At 47.8% G+C, this 19212-nt stretch overlaps 1 protein-coding gene across 2 annotated transcripts in view; it reads right to left on the reverse strand.

Annotated features, from left to right (window-relative positions):
• The window catches only part of FBRS (fibrosin), a 30913-nt gene extending 11701 nt beyond the window's left edge, over nucleotides 1–19212 (reverse strand). The window contains exons 1-18 of one of the 2 annotated variants that reach the window (XM_031940120.1): nucleotides 16554–19211; nucleotides 15598–15777; nucleotides 14597–14632; nucleotides 14453–14482; nucleotides 14266–14314; nucleotides 13836–14136; nucleotides 12774–13075; nucleotides 12245–12450; nucleotides 11928–11972; nucleotides 11571–11666; nucleotides 11341–11409; nucleotides 10847–10876; nucleotides 10652–10723; nucleotides 9608–9734; nucleotides 9281–9361; nucleotides 8473–8556; nucleotides 8084–8291; nucleotides 5715–7866 (exon numbers count right to left, since the gene is read on the reverse strand). In XM_031940120.1, the coding sequence (XP_031795980.1) occupies nucleotides 7350–7866; nucleotides 8084–8291; nucleotides 8473–8556; nucleotides 9281–9361; nucleotides 9608–9734; nucleotides 10652–10723; nucleotides 10847–10876; nucleotides 11341–11409; nucleotides 11571–11666; nucleotides 11928–11972; nucleotides 12245–12450; nucleotides 12774–13075; nucleotides 13836–14136; nucleotides 14266–14314; nucleotides 14453–14482; nucleotides 14597–14632; nucleotides 15598–15777; nucleotides 16554–17036 (2916 nt within the window). In that variant the 5' untranslated portion in view covers nucleotides 17037–19211 and the 3' untranslated portion in view covers nucleotides 5715–7349. Of the gene's footprint in view, nucleotides 1–5714; nucleotides 7867–8083; nucleotides 8292–8472; nucleotides 8557–9280; nucleotides 9362–9607; nucleotides 9735–10651; nucleotides 10724–10846; nucleotides 10877–11340; nucleotides 11410–11570; nucleotides 11667–11927; nucleotides 11973–12244; nucleotides 12451–12773; nucleotides 13076–13835; nucleotides 14137–14265; nucleotides 14315–14452; nucleotides 14483–14596; nucleotides 14633–15597; nucleotides 15778–16553 lie in introns of those variants that run through there. The other variant, XM_031940126.1, reaches the window with a different exon arrangement.

Here is a 19212-nt window from a genome sequence, read left to right on the forward strand (position 1 = left end):
ATACAACACACAAGGCGTGACTTTGTATGTTAGTGAACTCCACATCCTCATCTCATGCATCCTGTGGGCAGAGCTATGACAGTCTGGGATCCTGGAGAGGGATCAGGGGATTGACATAACTAAAGCTATTGGAGACTGAAGCTATTTATCGGAAGTGAGGATTATTAAGTCAGAATCTGAATTGACCAGGAATCATAAACTACAATTCACGAGTTAAGACAAGAATTGCCAAACATACTAAAGAACAAGACTATCTTTTACTCCCTATCCATGATTATATACTGGAAGATAAGGGATGGATGATACAAATGAATAATATTTCTTCTTTGCCAATAGCTTCCAGGTGACCTAGTTCCTTTGGGAGAATGTCAGTTCTCTTTTAAAATTGTGGTATGAAACAACATATGCAGATGATCCCTTAATTTTTAAAAGATGCCTGGGTCAAGTTGGGGGTATGGGAGTGGTGTGCTTGCTGCAATTAGGTCAACTTTTTATCCTAAACAAGTAGAGCAAACTCTACTTCCTCACCTACTCTTAAGTGATGTGATGAAGCCTCACCTCCTATGAGGACTCCTATTGATCAATACATGCAAAATAATTATCATTTTGACACTATTTATGAACTACACATAAAGGATATTTGAAAATTTTCCTAAACTTGGAGAAAAACAAACCAAAAGATTGACCTTTTGGAGTCAATGCCCCCAAATCAGACCTGATTCATTTGATACCTGGGGGAAATGGACAGAAGATTACATCTTTGAGATTCATGGTGGATAAGCTGGTTTTGTTTACTAGGTATAATCTTCAATCTACCCTTCCTGCCAAATACCTTTTATGAGATAATCAGCACCTGCACCAGTGGAGAAGAGGAGACAGATACAACAGATGTTGGAAAGGCAGAACTGACAAATTATTGAACCCAGTGATTTAGGGAGAAGGAAGAATAGTCAACAGTAATAAAGTAATTTCAGAGTTGGGTGATGGGAAAGGTGTTGGTGCTATCAATAAAGGAGGAAGTTGAAAGATGCAAATAGGGGTGGGAGAGAAGATGATAAGTTCAGGTTTGGATATATTGAGCTTCAGGTGTTGGCAGGGTATACAACAGGTGATAGATACCAGAGGGTATTATGGAACTGGGGGACCAGAATGCAGGCCAAGATTGGAGCTAACGGTACATTTGGAAAATATCTGCATTGAGGTGATGACTGAAGCCATGGGATTGGTTGGATGAGATCACCAAGGACCAGAGTTGAGAAAAGGGATGACAGCTCCTTAGGGGATACACACTGAGAAGGCAGGAGGAAGATAATAAATCATTGAAAAAGACCATGTGGGGAGAGAACCATCAAAGAGAAGTGTCATGAAAACCAAAGGAGTAGAGTATGTCGATGAGTGAGTGGCCAACTATCAAATACTGCAGAAAGGCCAAGCTGCAGAAGAAATGAGACAGTGATTGGGTGGGTCTTGATTGCCCTGGTAGAAAGCAATCTGTGTTGAATGGTAGGAATGGAAGCCAGACTCCAGGGATTGAGGAATAAGGCCATCAATTATATTCTTTTTGAAAGTTTAGCAGTGAAGCGGAAGAATGAAATAAGTTGATTTACAATAGATAAGTTTGACAAACTGATAGATTTTTGTCAAGGGACAGCAGGATATCAGGGTCCTTAAGGTTCCAGGTATGCAGACTCATGCCATACTCAGGCAAGCAAGATAATCATGCTCAATAAGCAAGCAAGCCCTGATGGGTTGTCCTAATTCTAAGGCAAATCATCCAGCTACAAAAAGAATCAAGTAATGTCAGGCTACCTCCAAAGAAATGTGAGGTTCTCAGAAAAGGAATTTGGCACTGGGAAAGAGGATGACTTATCCTACATCAACCGCAGCCAAGTTCATATGAACCAGGTCTGATTTTTAGGAGTTGACTCCAAAAGATCAATCTATTGGCTCACTTCACTCTGCACCAGTACCTACAAGTTTTCTTCAGGTTCTCACAAATCATTACCTTCATCTTATAGAATAGTATTCTCTCAATATATTACAATTTGTTTATCCATTCCCTCAAGCAACGAGCACCACTTTAATTTCCAATTTTTTGCTACCGCAAAAAGGTTACATTTTTGTATATCCATAGTTTATTTTTCTGGGTACTAATCCTTCCCCTAACTACCCTCCCTCCATTTCTTCTTTCTCCATTCTTCCTTTCCTCATTTCCCTGTTGAATGAAATGGATTTCTATTTGATTGTGCATGTGAATTTATTTTTCTGACTACTTCAGAAGAGTATGAGATTAAGGTGTCATCTATTCCCTCCCACTTTTCTCCTGATATAGACTTGTTTGTGCACTTGATTTTAGGCTAGTTAATTGTCCTTAACCTAGCAAATTCCCTTTTCTGACCCAATGTATTTCTTTTCTTCTTCCTTGCCATTCTTCAAGATCATCAGTCAATGAACATTTACCAAGTGGCTACTATGTATCAAGTCACTGTGCTAAGAACTGGAGATACAAAGAAAAGCAAAAGACCCTTTCCTTTGGGGAGTTCACCATATAATGATGGAGACCACATGCAAATAGCTATGCATAAACAAGCTCTATACAGGATAAATAATAATCAATAATTGAAAGACACTAGAATTAAGAGTGTTGAGGAAAGGATTCATAACAGAACCACTCCCAGTTTTGTCTAATCGGACTCCAAGACCTCAAAAGGGATACACATTTCTTCCCATATAAAGATGTAAGCAATGTAGTCTTTGGTCCCTTATGACTGTTCACACTTATCTTATGTTTCTCCTATTCCTCATCTCTTTCTGTGTAGCTCTGTTCTTTTCATCAACAATACTTGGAAGTCCTCTATTTCATTAAAATTCCACTTTTCCTCTTAGAGGATTATATTGTTTTGCCAGATAAATCATTCTTGGTTGTAAGCCTTTTTTAACATTCTATTGCAAGCTCTCCACTTTATATTAGTTGCTACATTGCGTTATGAGTGTGACTTGTCAGTAATTAAATTCTTCCTGCTTTGCTTTTCTTTGACCTAAAACTCTACAGATTTTTGACTATAATGTTCTTAGGATTTCTCAATTGACAGTTTCTTTCAGGTGACTGGTGGATTCCTCCTATTTCCACATTGTCCTCTACTTCTAAAAAGTCTGAGTAGCTTTCTTTCATGATCTCTTGAAATATATTATCTAGAGTGTTTTGGTTCTGGTTTTCAAGTAGTTCAATGATCCTAAAACTCTCCTTGATCTGTGTCAATTTTTCTGCTATACTTCACAATTTTTTGTTTTTTTGACTTTGCTTCATTTCTTGTTTCATGAAGATATCAACTTCTATTTACTCATTTATAATTTTCAAGGAGTTTGTTGCTTAAGCAAGATTTTATACCTTTCATACCATATAATCTTCCCAATTCTTTTTCCCATTGATTTCATTTCTTTTGCAAAATTTTCTAGTTTCATTTCATTTATAAAAACCTGTTTAACTCTTATAATTTTTATTTCATATCTTCCAGGAACTTTAGTTGAATTTGTGCCCAATCTGTGCTTTTCCTTGAGGTATTGTTTGTAAATGTTTTGATGTCAAACTCTTCTTCTGGGTTTAGGTCTTGAATGTCCCTGTCACTATAGTAAGCTGTTTAAGAAGGGACTATTTTTCCAACCTAATTCTTGATTTTTGATTTCAAATTAGAGCCAGACTCTATACACTTCTAAACAGAATGTGTAGACCAATTTTGCCATTTTCTTGAGGTATTGAGTATTATATTATTCCAGGATTTCAAGAACAATCCAAGCTGCTGACCTGCAAACTTTCAGTGCTCCCAAAATAGACCAATGGCATACTGATTAGACAGAGTTCTGCAAATTGCCAATCTGGGTTTGTGTCTGAACAGCAGATCCTTGGGCTGGTCTCCTTTGGAGTTCCAGTAGACTTCTGCTGCTGGACTTAGCTACTATAGCCAGCTGGAAAGCTCTACTGATTCATGGTAACAGAATTACAAGGTTCCTTCTAGTCTGGGATTTCTGCCCTGGTTATTTTTCAACAGACTGTAGACTGACTGTAAGTTGATGAGATTCCACTCTACTCCTGGGATCAGAGCCACACAGCTGTTTTGCTTCTGAATTTTTCCTTATTCAGCACACAGTCCAAATCCACAACTGCTCCTTACCCCAAGCACCACTGCTGGGCACAGGGCCCTTCCTCAGTGTGTCTTGGATCCGCGACCCAGAATTGAGCAGTGACAAAGCTGCCAGTTGGCACCTGTTCCTACTTCTGCACTAGGTCACAGTGCTTTGATATGGCTTTGAGTCCTCATCTTTAAGATGCATCCTTGGATATTGGAAAACTCTGCACTGCAGTTCCTGGCTAGACCACCATCGCATGATGACAAACAGACTTGTCGGACTCTCTATCCCAAAGAATTTTCTTTCAGTTAGGTAGTACAGTGTATAGAATACAGGGCCTAGAGTCAGGAAGACCCATCTTCCTGAATTCAAATCTGGGCTCAGACACTTACTTGCTGTGTGATCCTGGCTATGTCCTTAAACCTTGTTGCCTTGCTTTCCCCATCTGTAAAATAGACTAGAGGGGGAAATGGCAAACCAATATCTTTGCCAAGAAAACACCAGATAAGGTCACAGACATGATTGAAAAGCAACTCAACTTCTTCTAGCCCTCTCCTTTACCTTTATCCTATTCTATCTTGAATCATCACATTTGGTCATGTCTTATCCCCTCAGCTAAAACGTAAGCCTCTTAGAAGCAGATAAGTAAAAGTTTTCATCTCTGTACCTCTACTGCTAGGCATAGTGCCCTATACAGAGAATATGCTCAACAGATGTTTAGCTCATTGGACACAAGACAGTTTATACTTCATCACATGCAAGTTTCCTTCAAATTTAAAATATTGTGACCCTGAAATCATATTTCCCCATCTGAGAGTATATAGCTATTTTTCAATAGCTTGCTGAAGATATTAATTCCTTAAAAAAAATAAAGAATTAAAAAAAAAAAGGAATGATTTAAGTGTGGTGATTTGGTCATCAGGGTTTCGGCAAGCTTCTATCAAGGTGCAGGCCATTACCTACTATTACCTCTGCATCTAGATGAGCCCTTGCATTCTATTCAATTCATTAAAACCTACGTAAGCACATAAGGCCAAATGCTCCCAAATTGGTTTCAGCTATTTTTAGTGAGTTCTTTGTGATAGCTGGATGAAACAGCTAAGTGCAGAGATAAGAAAGCCTGAGTAAAGAGTGTTCCTCTCAAAAAGTTGACTTGAAAATGTGAAACAAAATGTTTCTACCCCTACTCACAAAATAAGAAAAAAAAAATGGAAGTGACCTTGGAGATTATGTAGTCCAATGCTCTCATTATACAGATAAGGCTAAGACTTAGATAAGTAGTAGATTGCCCAGGATCACAACAAACCAGTAATTCAATAGTAGTAGTTTCAAAAAACTTGGTTGTTGTTCTTTGGCCAGAGTCTCACCTAAATTTTGCCAATTTTAATAGAATGCAAAAGGCCAGCAGAGTAGAGAGATCTTTATGATATGGGCTCCTAACTCATGTGCCAATATTTTTGTCATTATATCCTGATGTTTCAAAACTAGGTGTGCACTACATCCTTGGTTTCATTTGGGGAAAATGAATTTTAGCATGAGGATAAGATGAACAGAATGGAGAAAACTAGAACAAGTCCCCAAAGTACTCAGTCTACCTCCTACCCCCAATCTCAGTCAGTGTTCTCAAAAGTTTGTCCCCTGGTGCATACCACCCAGGTTGGATACCCTTTTCCTCCCTCCTCCCACAATCCCAGGCATACAGTCAATGAGGAGGAAGATAAGCTGCATTGTAACACTCCTTTTTTATATAAATATCCGCAAATATTACAGAGCCAACATCCCCCGTTTACCCCATGGAGGGAGCCAACTGAATATCTTTGTTTTGAAACAAACCCACCACCTTAATAGTTTCTAAGGTGGCCCAGAACATAGGGGTACCTGCAACTCCCTGAGGCCAGGCTGGGACTAGGGTTATTGTTAGGAAGAGTTCAGGAAGGCAGGTAGCTTCTGAGGACCTGCCTGCCTTGCTCTGCTCCATCCCCTGTTCTTTGGTCTGTGGGACATGATGAATTCAGCCTCCCTGCCAGGGAATTCAGGGACTCTGAGGGGAGGAAGCAGCATAAAGGTAGACACCAAGTTCTGCCTTAGGACAGCAGGCCCCCCCAAGATTCTTGGGAATAGGAAAACTGACTCCCAGGGGATGCTTGGTCCAGAGCACCAGGACCTACACATTGAGAGGGACAGAAATTCTGAGGCTTAAGAATTCAGGCTACCAGAAGCCTGGGGACGACAAAGAAACAAGATATAAGGCTGGAGAGAAGTGGCCTTGCCAGCCAATCAAAGAGGACTTTCCCCTTCCTCCTAGAATGGCAGGGTGAGATTAATTCCATACATCCTGGCCCAACTGAAGGACTCAGGGAGGCCATTCCCACGTTTGTCCCTCATGTAAATCACCAATTTCCTGAGGAAAATAAAGCCAAGTCCCTGGTACCTCCTGCTGGGTTCCCAACCCCAACTCCCCACCAGGCTTTCCCCTTTCCTTCCCTTCTTTCCCCCCTCCCCCCAGACAGAGAGGCGAGAGGCTGGGAACAGAGCACCAGTCTGAGGATTTAATTAAACAAGGGAGGGGGGAAAAGGGGTTGGGCTGAGGGGGCACCCCTGTAAAAATGTACAAAACACCTGGGGGGGCCACGTGGAAGGGGAGATAAATATGTACAGGGAACCCCCCTCCCCCCCTAACCCCCCCATCTTCTCTGACCCTATGAAGGAGGGTCACTGGTGACGTCTGATGTCCCAGCAGCCCCACCCTGCTTCCCCCCAGTAGGGAAGGGGAAACAAGAGGCCTAGGTGTGTGTGACTTTGGCCTCAGGCTTGATAAGCCTACAGGAGGCTGTCAGGAGGCTTAGCATCCATGGGACCCTCTGAGGGAGCCCAGACTTGAAAGGGGAAAGGGGAGGGAATGGGGAGAAAAGGAGAGGGAACAGCACTGCCTCGCAGGTAGTCACAACCTCTGCCCTCCAGGTGACCCCATCCCTCTAGAGAGTGGCTCTTGCACTTAACCCCTGGGGGGGGGGGGGAGGAGGGGGGGGTGTAGGTCTGGGACCTCTATTTTCAGTATGATCCCATGGCTGGGGTAGTGACCTCTGACCCCACAACAATTCCACAGAAGCCTGGGGGCCATGACCTTTGCCCTCCCAAGTAGGGTCACAATCTCCACCCTAAGGCTGGGTGGGGAAGTGAAAAAGGGGGGGAGGGAAATGGAGCTCTACCCCCAGCCCCTCCCCTCACCTGTCAGCTCTCGGTGGCCCTGGTGGCCTAGGGGGGGAGCCAGGCCGAGGGGCGGGCACCAAGGGGGGTGGAGCCCCCAGCAGGGCCCCAGGAGGTGTCTTGCTAAGCAATTGAGGGGGCCCAGGAGCTGCGGTAGGAGGTGGGGGGGCCAAGCGACCATAGAGTAGTGGATGGGTAGGCTCCAGACCGTAGAGACGAGCTGTGGCCACAGCTCCTGCCCCTCCCAGCTCCTCCCCAGCCTCATAGAATCGTGGGGGTCGGGCCAGGCGTGGAGGACCTGGCAGCCAGGGCTCCAAGAAGGGGGCACATCGGTCAGAAGGGCTGGGACCCAGGAAGGGGGGTGGTCGGGGCCGATCAAAAAGCAGGTGTAGGCTGGGAGGCCCAGGGACCTCCTCCTTCCTCTCTTCCTTCACCCTCACAGGCTCCTTGGGGGGTCTTACCCCCTCCTCCCCGGCCCGGGACTTGGGGGTGGCTGGGGAAACTCGAAGCTGTGGTCGGGAAAATGGGAGATCCCTAAGGGAAGGGAGAAGAGATGTGCTTAATAAATGGTTGTTGCATGAATGAAATGAAGAACAAGTGACAGTCACAAAAGAAAAATGAACTGAAGCTAGAAACTAGATTCTTTCTTGGTGAAGGAGAGCAGAAGATGGAGAAATAAAGGTTAAGGGGAGCTGAAGTCAGAGGAACAGAAAAGGAAGTAGAGAGTCACAGTGCTTTGGCAAAGCCATACCTATCTTTCTCCTCTTTTGGGGCTGAGGGCTCTCGCCTCTCCACTGGACGTTCTTTGTCCGAGCCAGGCGTCCGTGCAGCCTCAGGGGGTCGGGCCCAGGCAGGAAAGGCAGGGGGACCACGGTGCAGCCGGGCCCATGGATCAGGAGGAGAGGCAAAGGCAGGAGGAGCCCCTGGGCTTTCTTTCTGGGCAAAGACAGCACCAGTGTCTAGAGAAAGAAAAAAATCCAAGTCGGCCAACTCCTAAGAACCAGGAGCTTTAAGCTAAATATGAGATGACAAAATATAACTAGCAACTGCTTTACCATTGGATTACAGAACCAACACAAACTTAAAGAGAACCTCAACTCTTTTCCCCATCTCCCTTGACCACAACACCGCCATACTCACTGAACGTAGGGCTGCCCAGGCCCCCAAAGGCCCCATTGGAGAGGGCAGCCAAGGACGCAAAGCTGGTAGGACGCCCAAAAGGATCTGGAGGAGAAAGAGGGATATCAGTCAATAGAGCTCTGACAAAGCACTTAACTTCTCTAGTCCTTTTTAGGGTGTAACAAAGTATGTCAAGGCCCCTACCCTCAAAGTAATTATGTCTTCCTGAGGAGATGAGTAATACATATAAAAGATCAAAAAGTAGAGATGTAAAGCAGTTGTAATATAAGATTTCAAATAAATATGAAAGACAAGTGTTACAAGTTTTCAAGAAGGAGAAGTGACTATAGGTTGGGAAGGCGACAGGATTTCTTAGACCCAGAACAACAGAAAGGATCTTATCTTCTAAAGGGACCTATACATTATCCTGTCCAACTCCCTCATCTCATAGAGAAATCAAGGCCATGAAAGAAATGGTTCACTAAATGTCACATTATGAATTAGTGGCAAAGGCATGTTAACCCCAAGTCCAAGGTCTTGCCATTAAACTTTGTTACTTAATGGAGACAGAGTTAAGCTGAGCTCAAATGATCTTACAGGTTCTAGAGAGATAGGAGGGATAGAGGAGGGGTTTTCAGGCAGGTGAAGAGCATAAAAAGCAAAGACTCAGAGAAATGTGTGTGGTACATTCAGGAGACACTGAGTAAACTAGCCATGGATAATTGGGAAGGACTAAAGGTTCTTGACCTCTGGGAATGGCTCCTTATCACTCCTTAGTTTATTTAGTCCTGGGTCTAGTATTGGGATAACTATGAGGAATGGCTCTTACCAATATGGGTACCAGGGCTTAGAAAGGATGCAGGGGGCCCGGGAGCTGCTGTGAAAGGGTTGGCAGCAGGATGGACAGCACCTGAAAGAAAAATTAAGACAAAGTTTTCTGCAAAGTAACTCAGAACCAAGATTTTAAGATCTATTAATCAGCCAAAGGGAAGAACTGCAAAGATTCACTTTATAAATATAGGTGAAGAAATAGAGGCCAAGAAAGGAGCCTTAAGTGACTTACCCAACATCATATAATTATAGTTAGTGGCATAGTCACTATGCCTGGAACCTGGGAAAACTGACTCCCAGGATTGGTACTCATTCCCAGACTCACCTGTTGCAGTGAAGAGGGAAGCTGGGTGAGAGAGCTCCTGCCCAGGAGGAAGACCTCCATAGGCCCCGGGGAGACAGGGTAGAAGATCGTTCCGAAAATCCAGCTTATGAGGATCACCCTGCATTAACTGGAGAAGAAAACTATGGTGAGGAATTTTAGTATCCTCCTCCCTTCTCTACTCCCTTTGTCTATGCTATTTCCTTAGGATGCTACCCCTGAAAAGAATGAGGAAACAGGCAAATCTAGTCTTGGGTCCTGTCTTAATTTCATTTTTGAGAGGTCGTTGCCCTCATATGGATACTTTACCCAATGTCTTTCTCTCTAAAACTTAGCCCCACTCCCACAGAGACAACTGGTTGGAAACAATTTGATAAATCAGACCCTCTTAAGAATTTCACTTCTATCATTTCAGTTTTTTGCATAGGGGGTTTTGCATGCCTTCCCAATGAGAAAACTGGGAAGGAGGAAGGAAGAGAATCTAGATCTCATTTTTTTTTTTTTTTTGCTGAGGCAATTGGGGTTAAGTGACTTGCTCAGAGTCACACAGCTGGGAAGTGTTAAGTGTCTGAGGCCACATTTGAACTCAGGTCCTCCTGACTTCAGGGCTGGTGCTTTATGCACTCTGCCACCTAGCTGCCCAGAATTCAAAATTTTAAAAACAAATGTTAAAAAAAAAATGTTCTACATGTAACTGAGTAAAATTGTAATACTAAAAAAAAAAAAAAAAAAAACTAAAAAATACTGAAAATATATAAATGCACAGTGTGTATGGGAGGAGGTGTGTCATTTCTATATGCAATTCCTGAGAAATGAAAAATGTTCAAGCCTCAAAGAAATGAGACCTTGATTAAGTTGTAGGCACCCCTATAGGCAAATAGGGAAGCTGTTTGGGGGCAGAGAGAGTCTCCTGCTACTCCTGTATTTGATGTGTGCTAAGTCAATCAGGCTACTAGGAGAGCCTATGCTTCCCTCAGCTCACTCTCATGCCTCCGGCTCCCAATTTTCCCTGATTCAGTTCCACCCTCCCTCAACCAGTCTTGGTACCTTCATTTTCTCCTGGTGCCTCAAGATCATATAGGCCACTCGCACATGCATGGCACACCACTTCCCAGGTTTCTGAGACAGAAGTAATGGAAGAGAAGTGACGTCCCCAATCAAATTTCACTTCTTCCCATCACCTATAAGACCCTAACCCATACCCTTCTCCATTGAACCCACTCCCTTTCCCAGTCTACTCACCCTCAGTGGGGGGCGGAAATGGTCAGGAATCTGAAGGGCAGAACAGAATTGGGAGGTATTCATTTTGACAAACCCAGAGTTCAGTCCTCAGAGCTCTTTCCTCGTAAAACAGCCCTCTCTCTCTTAGTCATTTTATTAAGCCCCTTTCCCTGGGCTACTCTACCTGCTCCTAAAAGCTTGTCTGAAAAAGTTCTAATTGCTTAATGAGCCCTGTTAATAATTCAGAACTTTCCTCTTCTAGATACTCTCCCTCGACCCTTGTCTTTCCTTAAGGAATTCTTTCTCTGAAACTCCTGCAGTTTATTCCTAGGAAAGCAGAGACTATAGTCCCTAGGAAAAGCCTACAATGAGAATAGTTTTACTTCTCTGGAAGAAAATACCCAAACTATTAAAATTCTACATTTTGCCTATGTGCATCTCATCCTCCCAATGTACTCACTACTCCTACTCCTCATTGCCAAGATCTGGCCCTTTTTTGTTTTCCCCAAACTCACCTGTGTCCCCTTTTGGGGCAGCCCACTGGGGACCGGCCCCAGTCGTGGTGGCAGTTCTGGATTCGTGCTCTGGGGAAAGGAAGGGAGAGTGGGTAAAGCAATATCTGGTGACCTCAGGCACATCTGGAATTTAAGTTAATTTCCCTAGGGCTTTGGAAATGGGACAAGCAGCACCCGATTTAAAGATAGGTGGGAAAAGAGAATACGATATCTGTGTTTTAGATACTCACCTTAGGCTGGAAAGCCCCCTGCAGAGAACCAAAGGAAACAGCAGGAGGCAGACCAGGGGGGAGGCCAGGGACAGCAGGGGGGAAGGCCGCATAGAGCTGTGAAGAAAAAAATGACCAAACTGGGGGCACAGAACATCAGAGTCTTTTTTTCTCTTCCATCTTACTCTGGTCTTGCTCAATGACTAAAATTCAGTGAGGTCTCATCTTCTCCTAGGACAGATTTAGAAGCTACAAGTAGCCATGTCCCTACACATTGTTGTCTTTTATACCAAACAATTGCTTATTAAACATCAAGAAAGAAACTAGCCAAAGTATTCCCACACCCAACTACAAACCAGGGCCCCTCACGGCACTCACGTTATGCCGGAAAAGGCCTTCGATTTTTCCTGGATATTTCTCGAACTATGAGAAAGAAGGTGGGGATAAATTAGAAGCCAGAGATGCTAGACTTTCCTATCTCCCTCTGGACAGCTCTACAATATTCAGGTTCAGATGGTTCCCTCCCACCCTAGAATCAAAACACAGACACACAGGGACACAACACAGACACGTACATTCCCCCCACCCCCTGTCCACCTCAGAGTGTACAGCACCATCCCTCACCCCACTTCTCCAAAGGCTTCAAGTGCCCCTTCCCATCCCCAAAAGGCCCCTGGATGGGAGGAAAATCTCACCATGTGGGGGCCGTGGGGGGGCAGCAAGCCAGGAGGGTAGGGGGTGAAGTGCTGGTGGGTGTGCTGGTGGGTGTGCTGGTGCTGGTGGTTGTGCTGGTGGAACTGGAAGGCCAGGGGCCGGGCTGAGCCCCCTGCCCCCCCCACCTCGGGGCCTCCCTGGGCGCTCAGGAACCGAGTGCTCAGGTCCTGCCGCATCAGCTCCTGCTCTGTGAGAGGTGACCAGGATAGGGTAGGGCAGAGGGAGAGAGGGATTTATGCCCCTCTCCTCCGGGCCACCCAACTGCCCTATTCAGGCCTCGCCCCAAGTGGGCGCTGATCCATGGATTATTCCTCTCCCTTGGACTCCGTCCTCTTTGGGGTATCTTCTTGTTATTTCTAGACCCAACATTTGTTCCTTCATCCTTTCCTTTCAGGCTTCAACCCACACCCTCCTCCTAGATCTATTATCTCTTGAAACTGAATTTCCCCAATCTAAAAGCCAGTGCCTCTTCTCTACCTTTCAAAGCCACATAGGCTCTAGGACACTCACCAGAGAGGGCACTGGCCGTCGCAGCCCCAGGGTGGCCTGCCACCTGCAGCAAAGGTGGGGGTGGGGGTAGAGTAGGACCAGGGGAGAACAGAGCAGGATGGGGTGGTGGAGGTGGTGCCCGTAGCCCAGTAGGGGGAAAGCCATGGCTGGCCAGAGGCAAGGGCAAGGAGGGTGTTGGGGGCCGATGGGAGAGTTGAGCTGAAGAAGATGAGGATGAGGAAGAGGAAGATGAAGAGGAAGAAGAAGAAGGTGGAGGTGGGGCCACTGGAGGGGCAGGAGCCTTCGGAGGTGGCCTCGAAGAACTGTGAGGAAAAAAAGCAAGGAAACATGAAAAAATTGGAAGAATCCTATCTATTTACTTGAGGGTCAGACCTGCTAAGGGCACCCTTCTCATATTCAACGCATTTATAAAGCTTTCCTCCATCATGAATCTTCTGGTGTTGAAAAGACCTCAAGCTATGCTTACAGATAAACATGAAGATGTATACCATGGACTTATTTTCAGGCAAAGCAGCTTTCTTTTTTCCCCATTTCTGTTGCTTCCTATCCCTCATCCTTTTCCATCATCTTTTTTCATCTATCCTACTAACTTATCTGGACCATGTTAATCTATCTCTTCTGTGGCTCCCATAGCTTTAAACTGTAAATGCGTTGTTTTATGTTACTCAAAAACATACAGCCTGGGGTTACTGCATCTCAGGATGCCTCTCACAAGTCTTCCTTTTTTCCCCCAAGTTAAGTTATTTTTCAATTCAGCTCCCTTTTCAGAATGTCAAGAACACAAGAAGTCAGAAGACAGCCTTTAATCCTGACTTTGCTATTAGTTACGACACGGTGATCAACAAATGATCTTCCCTCTCTGGGTCTCAGCTTCCTTATCTGTAAAATGAACTCTAATATTCTATGATTCTTAATGTTTCACATGAATCTGTTCCCTCCCAAGTGAAAATGACTGATTGCTCCTTAACAACACAGACACCAACCTTTTTCACCAATGCCTAAAATAGAATAAACAGAAGGACTACACATATAAACTTATAAACATATAATGAGGTAACTTACCTGCCAGTGCTGAGGTCCAGGCCACTGCCATAAGTGGAAGAGCGGATGCCGAAGGGTGAAACCCGGAGCTGCAATTGGGGTGGGGGTGGGGGTGGTAGGCTGACAGGGGCTGGCATAGGGGCTGGGGGAGTGGTTGGGGGTCGGGGGGCCGGTGGAGGCAGTGGCTCCTTGGCAGGGAAAGGCACTAGCAGCGGGTCGGGTCCTGGGGGCTGCTCCTGACTCCGCTCCAGCCCCGACACTTTGGGGATCACAGAGAGTTTCGCTTCACAGTTCCCATTTAAGTTGCCATGGGGGCCCGAGGCTGAAAGGGGAGGGGAAGGTATATTGTCAGTAGCACACTGGGTGCTTGCTGTCCCTCCTCCCTTCCTGGGAGCAACTAATCTCCTGCTGTGTTCAGCCTCAACCCCAGCCCTGGCCTCCAGGAACAAACCTTTGCTGGTTGAGACAGTAAACGATGGATCGAGGTCATCATCAGAGACCTGGCAAGGAAGAGCAGGGAAAGAAGTTAGTTCCTGGTGACACAAAAGACTACCTACAGGTATCACAGTCCCAAGTCCAAATAGCCTCTGGGCAACCTTGTCAAAATCTGCCCCCACCCAACACAGGCACCAACTCACCCTCTCGTCCAGGTCACTCTCCGCGTCACACTGGAGAGAAGGAGAGACAGAAGTGTCAGGGGAGGGGAGAAGAGTTGGCAGGGGGCACGGCAGTGTCTGCTGGAGAGAGAGTGGGAAAAAACTGGGCAGGGAAGGAACACTTACTATGTATCCGGCTTCCAGAGAGTTTCGGGAGGAGGCCTATAAGGGAAGAGTATACAGGTGAGGGACACTCATCAGGAAGAAGTCAAAGGCAGTCAAACAGGCATTTGACTCTCTGTTGTTGTGGCTGTTGTCCAAGTCAAGCTCAAACTTCACAAGGTTGGGCCAATTTACCCCACAGTAAGCCTAACATTGATTCTATCAGAAGATCTGACCCAGTCAAGATTAGTCCCAGTCTTAACTGTCCCAATTCTAAGGAGGTATGGAATCTTAAATATTAATAAACATTTTAGGTCACTTCACTCTAACCTTCCAACCTAAAGAAATCTTTTCTTTCATATGACATATGGTCAGCCATAGTTTCAGCTTAAACACACCCCATGGATCTCCCAATCACATTTCCAAAGACAACCCTTCCATTATTGGACAATTTTAATCATTAGGAAGGTCTTCTTGTGCTGTCCACCACTTGGGCCTTGATGTGAGAAATATTACAACTCTTCAAAGGAATGTTTAAAGATATCTGGCATTCTTCCTTCCCTCTCAACTCCACAAAGCGGTCAAAAACTCATATTTATGAAATATCTGCAGCTTTTGGCCTGCTTCCCACCTCCTTCAAGATTCATGTTCTGAGACCCCCCAGGTCACCACGTCCTTGGGAGAGTTAGTTCCCAAGGGCTACTCCTCCAAAAATTAGAAATAAACTTAAAGGTCATCTAGTCCAACTTCCCTTTGAATACAGGAATTCCCCTTCTTTAGTGCTCCTAAAAGAACTACCCTGTAAACTTTCACCATTAGTCCTAAGACAGCTCTCTGCAGGGCCAGTCTCTGGACCTGTTCCAGTTTGCTCGTGTCCTTCCTAAAGTGTAGGACCCCCCGATTTAAATCACTGATATACCAAGTTAGCTACAGAAGGACCAAAAGGGGAATTGTGGAAACATTACAGTAGAGAATGCATAAGACATTATTTGAAGAAGAGGAAAATAAAAGATGGCATATCTCACCTCTTTCCTCCTTCGCTTGCTAGACCTTTTTCGGGCACGGTCCCCTGGGGGCCGGCCAGTTTCCCGGTCTGAGCTGTCTCCTGGCTCCCCTCGGCCCCCCCCTACACCCCCCCGCTTCCGCTTTCCGGAATGTTTTAGCCGATGCTCCAGTCGCTCTGGGGGCTGAAGGGATGCATCCTTCTGTGGGCAAAAAGTAGACAGATGAGAGAGAAACTAAATAAAAACCATCATTTATTGTAGCATTTCAGGTCTGCATAGTTCTCTGTAACCATCCCATCTGATCCTCAAGGAAACAATGAAGATCAAACTAATGCTTATCACCTGCCTACTATGTACCAGATGCCCTTTGATAGAGAAATGCAAAAGTGTTACAGGGATGACCCCCACTTTAAAGATAAGGAAACTGAGGCTGGGAGAGTAAGGAGATTCATCATGGTCACACAGTTAACAAGCATCATGGATGAGACAGAACCGGGCTCTTTTCTGATCCCAAACCCAGGTTCTGCCTCTAGGCCCTGCTACTTGTGACAGACTGTGCTTGTTTCCTCGGGTAGGCCAGGCTCCCTCCTCCCCCGCCCACCCTGGCTGCTGCTCCTCTTTTCTCCAAGGCCAGCCCTACGGCCTGCTGATGAATGGCCAGCCCGGGAGGGCGGACAGCAGCCAGCCAGCCAGCTCTGGGGTGTGGTGGCTCCATCGCAGCCAGGTGGCCCTGGGGATCGGCTCCCCTCCCACCCCCCAGGGAGGGCAGAGGCCTGGCCAGAGAAGCCGGTTGCTCTGGTTTAGGATGCCATCCCCCCCTGCCCCTCCTGCCAGGCCGGCCCCTCAGTCCCGAGCCCCGCCGACCAGGTCTCCTCCCCCGCTCTGCCCCCAGGCTTCGGTCCCTTCCCCCCCCCCCCCCAACTCCAATTCCGACCCTGACAGCCCCCAGCCTGGGTTCAGGCCCACCGAGGCCTCACCTGCAGGGCCTCAAGGCTGGCGAAGCTGGCGATGGCGAAACCATCGATGAGGTCCTCCTCCTCCTCCTCCTCCTCTTCGCCCTCCTCCTCCTCGTCGTCGTCCTCCTCCTCCCCTCGGCTGCCCGAGCCGGGGGGCCGCTTCCTGCCCCGAGGTCGGGGGGGCCGGCGCCGCCGCCTCTTTCCCCGGGGGCTGCCTCGCTCCCCCGAGGAGGCGGACGACCAGGGCCGGGCTGGGGGCGGCGGCGGCGGCGGGGGTGGCGGGGGCGGGGGCGAGGAAGACGACGACGACGAAGGCAGCAGCGCCGAGGCCGCCCCCAGGAGCGTCCGCGGCGCGTCCCCGGCAGCCGCCCGCCGTCCCCCGCCCCGGCGCCGCCGCTCCCGGTCCCGCCGCGAGCACCGCCGCTGCCGCCGCGGCTGAGAGGCACCCTCGCCGCCCCAACCCGGCGGGCCGGGGGCCGGGGCCGGGGCCGCCGCGGTCTCCATGGTGACCGCCCTCAGCCCCGCATCCGGGAGCAACCGGAGCCACCCCTCAAGCCCGGAACCCCGGGGGCTACAGACGGAGGAGGAGGAGGAGGAGGAGGAGGAGGAGGAGGAGGAGGAGGAAGAGGAAGAGAGGGCCACAGCCTCCCCTTTAAGGCGGGGTTTACAGTCCTCCCGGCGAAAAGCTGGGGGCCGCCCCTTTAAAGAGGGAGCCGAAAGTCCTGAGGAAGATGGGAGCCGGCACCACCCCTTTAAGAACGGGCTCAGAGTCCTCCGGGCGGTGTAGGTCACCCCTTTAAAAGGAGCTTAATGTCCTCCTGAGGGAGAAGGGGGAAACCACCCCTTTAACGAGACTTTGAAGTTTGCCAGCAGCAGCAGTCCCTTTAAGAAAGCCTTGTGCTTCTCCGAGAGCAGCGGACTTCCCCCTGGGAGGGGTGGTTTTCAAGTCCTCCTGAGGAAAAGGTTCAAACCTTTACAAACGGCACGAAAGCTCTAAGACAGACGCAGGCCCAACCTTTAAAAGGATTTAAGACCCTTCAGGTAACGAAGACTGCTAATTTCAAGACTTTTAAGGTCCTAATGACACGAATGACCCCTTTTAAGGGAATGAGTTAATTTACAGTCCTTCACATGCGCCCCTTTAAGCCGAATTTAAAAGGCCTGGGGAGGAAGATAGAGATGAGAAGTCACTTTCTCCCTAGTCTTTGCGACGGCCCTGTCCGTGATTTGGCAGCTCTTGTCCGGCAGCTTCCCCTTTAAGATAGACGTTGGTGTCCTCCGAGTACAGCAACCTCCCCTTTAAGAAAATTTAAAGGGGCCTCCTCTGAGCCCAGTTTCTCCAGCCTCCTCCTCCGGTCGCCATGAAAGGCGTGAGGGGGGGCGGGGCTGAAGGGGCAGCCCCCAAATCCCCGGATGTGAGGCAATGGTGATGGGGAATGGCTTTGCTTTCCGCCGACATAAAAAGTCCTTCCTTCTTCCCTTCTCTTCCTTCTTCTCTCCCTGACTTGCCCCTTTAAGGGCCTGGGAGCGGCCGTTGAAAGGGCGGGGGTGCTGATCGCGCTCTCCCGTTGTCTTTAGGTTCTCTCTTCTTCTCCCCTCCCCCGCCCCTCCTCTCTCTCCGTCTCCTTCGCCTTCTCCTCCTCTTTTCCCTCCCCTCAGGAGGACTCGGTCTTTGATAGGCCAAGACGGCGTTCGTAATAAGAGAGTCTAGGTGGAGATCGGTGGCCCAAGGAAAAGTAATTGGATCGTGTGAGGAGCTGACCCCTCCCCTTTCCTTTTCCCGAATCCTGATTAGTTCTACGTATATCTGGTCCCGGTTCCCCGGCTCCCCCGCCCCTTCCTGCTGCTCTTTGATTGGGCTTTCCGGATGACGGAGGCCTTGCGTAACTGGGAGGTGGCGCGCGCACGTCGCTCGAGTCGGTTGGCTAATCCACAGTGCGTGGACGCGGACTGAACCAAGTCTCCTCTGTTCCCCTCTCCTCGGGGTAGTTTCTTCCTCTCATTTCACATGCGCAGTTGCTTCGGCCCACCTCCATCGAGCCTGGTCCAACCACTGGGGCGCCCAGATACAAGCCCAGTTTTATCCGAGACAAGGGGGAAGGGGGGAGGGGAGAAACGTTTTTAAACGCGACCTCGTGCTCCCGGCCTGGCCGCAGGAAGGGGAGAAAGAAGCCGTCTGGCTGCTTCGGGCGCAGATTTCCTGAGGCCCGCCGTTCCGGGGGTTCACATGGGGGTAGGGGAATGGGCACGGGAGCTTGGAGCCACCTTGCCCTTTCTCTGCCTCCAGAACCGTGCCATCGTAGGAGGGAGGAGGGGTCCACAAAGACCAAGTCACTTTAGAAAGGATTTACAAAATATTCATCCCTAATCAAATGCTACAATAGAATGACCTTTTAAATCCAGCTTCAGAAAGCCCCTGGAGATTCTCCTCCCTAGGGTGACTTTCCCAGTGCAAGAAAAGTGGTAACTTCCAGGAAGCACCAATTTGCTGTGACATTTGGGCCACGATAAGTTACTCCAAAGGGCTTCGAACATCTCACACTTTCCCAACTCCAAGTCTCTGATTACACTATACTCTTCACCAGACAAACCCCTGAGTTCAAATCCCAGGCTTGGCCACAAAATACCTGCGACAGTAACTTAAGTCACTTAGCATCCCTTGGCCTCTACCCCTCATCCA

Source organism: Sarcophilus harrisii, chromosome 1 (assembly GCF_902635505.1).
Source record: "Sarcophilus harrisii chromosome 1, mSarHar1.11, whole genome shotgun sequence".
In the NCBI taxonomy this organism is placed as follows: Eukaryota; Metazoa; Chordata; class Mammalia; order Dasyuromorphia; family Dasyuridae; genus Sarcophilus; species Sarcophilus harrisii.